The sequence below is a fragment of the Poecilia latipinna genome, unplaced genomic scaffold, assembly GCF_001443285.1.
Source record: "Poecilia latipinna isolate Pla-1442-1.1 unplaced genomic scaffold, P_latipinna-1.0 Scaffold307, whole genome shotgun sequence".
In the NCBI taxonomy this organism is placed as follows: Eukaryota; Metazoa; Chordata; class Actinopteri; order Cyprinodontiformes; family Poeciliidae; genus Poecilia; species Poecilia latipinna.
The window spans coordinates 305,853-313,611 of record NW_015112923.1 but is presented as its reverse complement, the minus strand read 5'-3'; the positions used below and the strand labels follow the sequence as shown (position 1 = coordinate 313,611).

General features: G+C 37.7%; 1 protein-coding gene across 1 annotated transcript; it reads left to right on the top strand.

Moving 5' to 3' along the window:
• The first annotated feature begins 569 nt into the window (after window positions 1–569).
• Window positions 570–5,790, top strand: tmem182a (transmembrane protein 182a). The gene is made up of 5 exons (XM_015034629.1): window positions 570–987; window positions 2,958–3,084; window positions 3,680–3,778; window positions 3,849–3,986; window positions 5,094–5,790. The coding sequence occupies exons 1-5, from the start codon at window positions 835–837 to the stop codon at window positions 5,315–5,317; spliced, it is 741 nt and encodes a 246-aa protein (XP_014890115.1). The 5' UTR covers window positions 570–834; the 3' UTR covers window positions 5,318–5,790.
• The last annotated feature ends 1,969 nt before the right edge of the window (window positions 5,791–7,759 follow it).

Here is a 7,759-nt window from a genome sequence, read left to right as displayed (position 1 = left end):
AATTTCAGCCTGTTTTGGTCTTCCAAACAAAACTCCTCCATGTGTTTTATTGTTGCAGTATTTTAGTCATTTCTTTATTCCCACTTACAACTCAAACTGCTTTGCTGCTGTTCAGAATACAAAGAAACACATGTGAAGAAGAAATCTGATTAAAAACAAGTAAAACGTAAAACTCTGATCAGGAGCCTCACACAATGTCAATAGACGAAGTTGCAGGTTTTGTTTTGACGAACGATTTAAAGCAAAAACAAATTTCACAACTAAAGGAAAATGTTATTGATATGTTGTTTTGCATGTGAAAACTCACTTCAGAATAAATCAAATCTCTGAAGTGAGTTTCAGAGATTTTGCAAAACCGTCTGGCAGATTTAAACTTGTCCCTCCTGGGGCATCATCACTTTGTTGTCTTGTAGGAGAGAAGGGGTTGGTGTTGTTGGATTATGCTCTCCTTTGCTGCCATTTCTGTCTCACCCCACTCTGACATTCCCTCTCAGATTCTGGGTGTCCAGTTGCCTGGTTATTTCTGCGCTAATCCCCTTCCCCTCACGCTCACCAAATGCTCCATGCATTCAGCTCCACAGCGGAGAGGAGCAGCCACCTTCAACCAGACATCAAAAATAGCCCCGGGGCAGGGAGGGGACTGGGCTGGAGGATCCAAAAGAATCATGTGGACAACTTTATCCTCCCATAACACAGAAACAGATAGCGAGGAGGACTGAAGATCCAGTAACCCAATGATACACAACTGGATAGGCTAGAAACCCACCAAATCAGAGGATCTGAATCTCTGTTCAAGAAAACCAAGTGTGTGAATCTAGCGGCCGATCCTGGAATATGAAGCTCAGCGTGGCATTGTGTTTTGCTGGGGTGTTTGGGGCTTTGGGAGCAGCATTTATCTTCCTTTCTTTTGGAACCGATTACTGGCTTTTAGCCTCACAAACCTGTGACCCAGAAAATAAGGACTCCAAAGACAGTCTGACAATTACGGTGAGTACTGGTCTCTCAAAAAGGCTGCAGGTCAGGGAGGATATGAGAACAGCTGTATTCACTACTAGTTAATGAAACAAGAATAAGGCAAGTTTTTCTGCTCTTCAAGTTGCGTTTTATTACTGCATAACATTACACAGCAGACATCAACTCATTTAGTTGCTGACATTCAATGAGATTCAAAGATCAGCTGCTCCGATTATTTTCTCAGCAGCTGGACTACAGAGTGGAGAGGAATCCCGGTAATTCGACTCTGTTTAATGTAATGTGTGTGCAGCTATGCAGTGATTGAGGAAGAGCTTGTACCGTGTGCCTCTAAGATAGAAATATAAGTCCCTGTAGTCACAAAGGCATGACGGCATATTATATATCACCGAGTAGAGCATACTTAGCTTTCCAACTTCCAGAGAGGGCTTGTACTGACACGGACACTGGAGAACAGGACCATAAAACTGGAGTGGTGCTGGGTGGTGCATGCTACACTGAGAAGTCTAACTCCTTATGAAGCTTTAGGTTGTACCATGAGGTTTCTAAGTTTCAACAAGCTATGAGGATTTTATGTGATAAAAAAAAAAGTAGTTGAAAAGAAACAAATGTTTTCGTATAATTGTACCACATTTTTAAGATTTTTATGTGGATAAAATCTTTGAAAGGTGTGGCATGCATTTGTGTTCAGCTCTCTTCAACATCTTGTGCAATCAATTGATTTCAGATGTCAAATAGAGCATTAATGAGCTGAGACAGCTCCTTGGACAAAATACTATTTCATCCAAAAGAATAATAAAGAAACTGCAGAGACCGTCAGCTCAGGTTTTAGAATTGGTTGAGAAGACATCTTTTAATTGAACAACACCAGCCTGTGGGGAAGAAGGACGAGTAAAGCCATTGTTGAAAGAAGCCAGTGGAAGTCAAGCTCTGCAGGGGACATAGCATGTTTAGCAAGACGGAAGGACCAGAAATTCAGCTTGTGTGCCCATATTCATCCGTACTTTGCAACATAGTGGTGACAGCGTCATGCTGTGGGAAAGATGGTCGGAGTAGATGAGAAGAACTAAATAAAGGAAGATTGTTGAAAAAAAACCTACTATAACCTTCTGAGGGCTTTAGACGATTTAATGATTTCGATCAAAATATGTTTCAGTATCATTGAATGTCAAAGCCGAAATGTAAAAGATGTGGCATTAATTGGGAAAGCTTTTGAAAACCAGGCATTATTTAACTTTCATGCTTATTCTTTACTTTATGTTCATTTTTAACATCAATCCCAATAAAAGTGTTTAAAGGTTCAGGGTGTGAATTCATCTGAAAGTCATGGAAAAAAGACCTGATCTAATGCCGTTAATAATAATTTCTTCATAAGAAATTCAATGTTTTTTTTCTTTGTAGAAAATAATGAGAAAAAAATACATCCTCCCTATTTCCATCTCCTATATCTGATGAATGAAGAGCCTGCAATCTCAGTTGGCACCAAAGAGGAGCAGCCAGAGGTTAATGGGCCTTGCTCAGCTCAACCTTTGACCTTCTTTAGCAGCTGCACAGACAAAGTGGCAGCAGATGCTGCAACTGTATCTCATAAGTTTGAGAAAGCGCCACACCTAGCAGGCCTCATAGAGTGCTTTGCCAAACTCATTGAACCTCTTTACCAAAACATTGTCCTATAACTCAAAACAGTGTGTTTTATTGGGATTTTATGTGACAGAGTAAAGCAAAGTAGTGCTTAATTTTGAGATAGAAATAAAATAATACATGATTTTTAACATTTGTTGCATTAAAAACATCTTAAAAGTGTGGCATGCATTGATATTCAGCTCCCTTATCTTGGTAGCTCTAAATAAAACTCAGTGTGATCGCATTGTATTTAAAGATGTTTGAATATTTTTATGAGACACAATATCAGCTATATTAATCAAAGCTGGACATACTCAGAGTACACCTTAAGTTCCACCTTTGTTTTCTGAATCTTATTTCAGCTAGCCGTTGATGTGGCGCACAACCAAAGCGGCAAGATCGTCTCATTGCATTATGGTTTCTTCTGGATTTGCTATTCTGGAATCCCTCTGGATAAATTTCTCAACTACACAGGGGCAATATCATCCTGTGAGTGAGCAGCATTTTATTGTTTGAACTGACATTATTTTTTATTTTATCACAATACTCATTCATTTTCACATATTTAGAGGAGTTGCTTACATGTGAGACTAATAATACCTTAAAGACAGAAACACGTTGTATCTGTGTGGATGGTGCAGAATAAATTAACTCTCCAGAAAACTGATCGTTTGATTTCTTGTGAAACTTTATGCCAGAAACAAAGAACAGTTTGGTTTTTGTGCTGTTAGTCTTTTGAGGATGCCTAAATAAAGTTAAAACATTAATAAAAGTGAAATAATCTGCTCATGCAGGAGGAGCACAGTATGTTCTTCTATTTTTATTGATAGAAACGTCCCAAACTCTCATGTGACTGGATGAATGAGGGTCGTCTGTCAGCTGGTTATGTGTCATCCATTTTTTTTTTAATGGTCACTATGGTGACACAGTCTGCAGAAATGAAAAGGCACCTTCTGAGGATTTATGGAATTTCACATGAGTAATGAGAAGATATAAAATTATACTGTAGGTTGCAAACTAATGAGTACAACTAAGGTAACTTTCATTACTGTAGCCGTTGTGAAAATATGTCTCTTTTCTGAAGGGAAAAAGTCTTCCACAAAACTCTGCTACCTTGGCTACCTGTTCCCGTTCCCACAGCCAGGGCCTACCAACAGTACAACAGAAGACAATACAGCTATCAGTGAGTGTCATTCATACAAATTATGACACAGCGTTTCTCTGCAGCAGGCTAATATCTCCGCTCTCTACAGTCTACGGAGGCTTCTGGAGGATCTTCATGCTCATAAGTGTGGCAGCGGTAACTCTCGGAGGGTTCCTCATCATCTGTGCGGCTCCGTTTGCCAGTCACTGCTTGTACAAAGCAGGAGGCGGCTTCTTCCTGACGTCTGGTGAGTTTAATCCAGGGGCGGCATGGGGGACTAAGCATGTTTTTCTGAGCAGTAATGTACTGAAAATACGAACCTACCCAATCCCCCCCCGCCCCCAGAGTGAATTTCAACCTCTTTAAAAGGAGTTATGTTCATAACTCAGGAGTTATGAACATTTTATTGGTTATTAATAACAAAATGAGTCTTTTATCCATTTAAAATGTGAGTTTCTCATTTTCAGTCAGTTAACAATTGCACTAAAGGAAGAGGTGATGTCTTATATTTTTTATTGAAAGAATCAACTGGAAAAATCTACAGTTTGCTAAATATTATAAAGAAAAAATCAAGACTAATGTGACCCAACAATCCAGAGTCAAGTTGGAGATAAACTACTAATTAACGAGGCAAACAATTCTTCTAAGCTACAAACTGTGTGGGGGAAGAGTTACGGGACTAGTACTATTTTCTGAATTAAAGCTGAGATGAAAATCAAGACATTGTTTGAATCTAAGATGCAACGATGTTAGTTATCGTAATTGATTAATTCAGACGTTTATGATCTACTTTATTCTAAGATGAGAGATTAATGAGGGGAAAGAAAAAACAACAGAAGCCTAAAGTTTTGGAAACACAAAGATAATTCAGCAACTTTCTATTCGACGCATGCAGCTGTTTATCTCTATTTTTAAAAGGAGTCTTGTAGGGCTTCACTGAAAACACACAAAACCACGGTATCCATTGCAACTAAGTATTTATTCCACCACATTCTGCACAAAACAACAGGCCTTGTGACTGAGTCGGCTTATTTTATGGATAAAAGTTTATTCAGTTTTGTTCTCTTTGTGTCTCCAAACACACAGCCACCCTTTTAACACCCTTTACTTCTTGAACAGGAGCCGTCACCAGGGACTGATTAGCCAATCAGAGATGGAATTTAAAGTAATTATAGCAACAAGCTGACGGGGAAAAAAATGTTCAAAAAGATTGAACAAGACCTGTGTGTTATCTGAGAAAAAGAATAATTGTGCAGAGGCTGAACATGAACTACAGTGAGGGAATTTCAGTGCTTGAAATGATCGAGTTTACGGCATCCCGGACTCACTCTGTAACTCTTCTCTGCACCTGCAGGTTTTTTCATGCTGTGTGCCGTGGTGATGCATGTGGTGTGGCTTCAGGTCCTGGATGTGGTCCAAACCTTCATCAACGAACAGCGAGCTTCCCATTGTCCAGACTTCACACTGAACCTCAGCTACAGTCTGTCCTTCGTGTTTGCCCTCATCGGGATCTTCTTCGCCCTCTTGGCGGGCCTTCTGTTCCTGCTCATCGGTCGAACTGTAAAGATCCACCACTGATTGAAAAGTTTTCTCTTTTCACGCCCGTCTGATGCCGTGTCATCGGGACGTTGTGGATTCTCTCTCTCCTCTGTGGTTTCAATGATCTGACAAGCTTGAACATTTTGGTGTGAGACACTTGTTTTGTTTTCTTGTGCAGTTTTGATAAATGGTAGCCTGAGAAACAGTGCGATGAAAACATATTTATACCCCTTTTACTTTGTCCATTTTTACGTTTTTAGATTGTTCAACACAAAGCAGTACATAATTGTGAAGAGGCAGAAAAAGAATAACACTTTTACAGTAATGGTGTGCATTGTGTACTCACCCCCATTTACTCTGTTGCCAATTAGTGAAGTCCAGATGAGGCAGGAGTCTAGGAATTTGAAAATGTAGCCAACGTTTGAGTAACTCGATCTCAGCCAAAATCCAGCTGTTTTGCGAAGGCCTCAGAGGTTTCTTTGAGAACATTAGAGAACAATAAACTTTAAGATTTTAAAAAAAAAGGGAAACTTTTGGTCTCAGGAGGTGTAAAGCTTGCAGAGACATACTCCAAAAAGTGAACTTCATTAAACCCCCAAAAATAAATTAGATTCTGGTGTAAATTTCATTGTCCAAGTTTCTTTAAATATTCAGAAGGTTTTTGTCTGTGGGTAGAAATATTCTTATTCAGCGGGTTTTAATTGCAACAAAAGGGAATTCTACAAAATATTGATTTCCAGAGGCTGAATATAAAAGCATGACATTATTATTTTTTTATTTTAGGAAATGTTGAAAATCTTGATGATCATCACTGTTATCTAATGCATTTTGTTGATCATATAAAATCCCAACATTATTGTCAAACCTGTGCTTTCGGGGTTGTAAATACATTTTCTCAAGGTTCTGTATTTTTTAGGTCACTTTGTAAAAAATTGTGGTTTTTTTTATTTAATTTTGTTGAACAATGCTTATTTTTATTTTTTTTGCTTTAGCACAAGAAGTTGAAGGGGTACATTTCTATACAAATTCTAATTTTTCCACATCATGAGTCCAAAAACCGGGTACAGAATTGTCTCTGTGCATTTTTCAAGCTGAACATTCACAACAGTGGAAGCAACAATATCTATATTAGTTTTAGTCAAAGAATGAATCTGTGTGTACAGCAGAGTGGCTTATGCATGATGCTAAGTATTAGGCCACAGTTGTAGGTATAAGGGCTTCAGTTTCATTGGTGCAATGTCGGAGCTTTATCCACAGACCTATAAGAAGCTTTTTAAAAAATTATTATTGCCGTTTTAGTCAGGAGTTTTTGCAGTAAGAATGCTTTGATGTTATGCAACATAGCAAAGTGTTTTCAGGCTGTCGCGCTCACATTTTCATCATTTTCTAAGAGATATCAGATGGATAACGAAGACAAAACTGTAGAATATCCTGGTGACGTCATTCTGATGTGATGATGTCACTTACTGGTCAAGTCTGAAGCAACAGTTTCATGTTGGTGCTTTTACACTATTTGCTGTAAATGATTTTATCACAACTGCAATAAATATTAAACTGTTTGTGCTCTTTGACTGTGAAGGAGTGATTTTTCTTTCAGTCTTAAAATGATCATTTTCTCCAAAATAATAGAAAAAATGTTCATATAACAAAACATTAAAAAATGAGAAAACTTTGCTGTTATACTGTGTGCATAACCTGCAAAAATACCTTCTGCAGTTTTGTAAAATTGTATTTCTAACAAGATGCACAATTATTACTTCTTTTAAAATTTATTTTCATGCTTAAAAATCTCAGTTCAGAAAAAAAATACTTACGAGTTAGTATTTTTATATCAGTTGATATTAAATTAGAGTAACTATTTCCTGTTTTATGTGTTAGTAATTTGAGAACATGTTTCCATTTGCTAAATGTCAAAATATCAAGGAAAACTTTTTGTTTTCCATAACGTTTTGTATTATTTTTATTCAAATGTGTCAAGATGACATTCACAAATATGACCTTTGAACAAAATGAGAAAGCCCAAATTATGATTATATAAAAAGATGGTTGGAGGCACAGCTGTGAATGTATTTTAAGGCAACACCTCAAACTCTATGTTAATTTCCAAATAAAAGCAAAAGATCTTGTAAAGATGCTGGTAAAAGAGTCAACATCCAACTGAAAGTGGTCTGAAAGGCCACTCAGCGAGGAAGAAGCCATTATGAAAAGAGATTGAAAGAGTTCTCAGAGATAAAGACCCAAAGCAGGAACCTTTTATTCACCGTCCCAACTGTGAAGTGTGGGCATGGCAGCATCATGCTGTGGGGTGTTTTGTTGCACCTCTCAAAATAGATGAAACATTAAGGAAACAACATCTCAATAAATTAACTGGAAAGTCAAAGTTTTGGTGTGAATAGTTCTTACAGAGCAGAGAACGACACAAAGAATACCACCATTATATTATAAGTAATATAATATATAAAATGGCCCTCAGTTGACAGT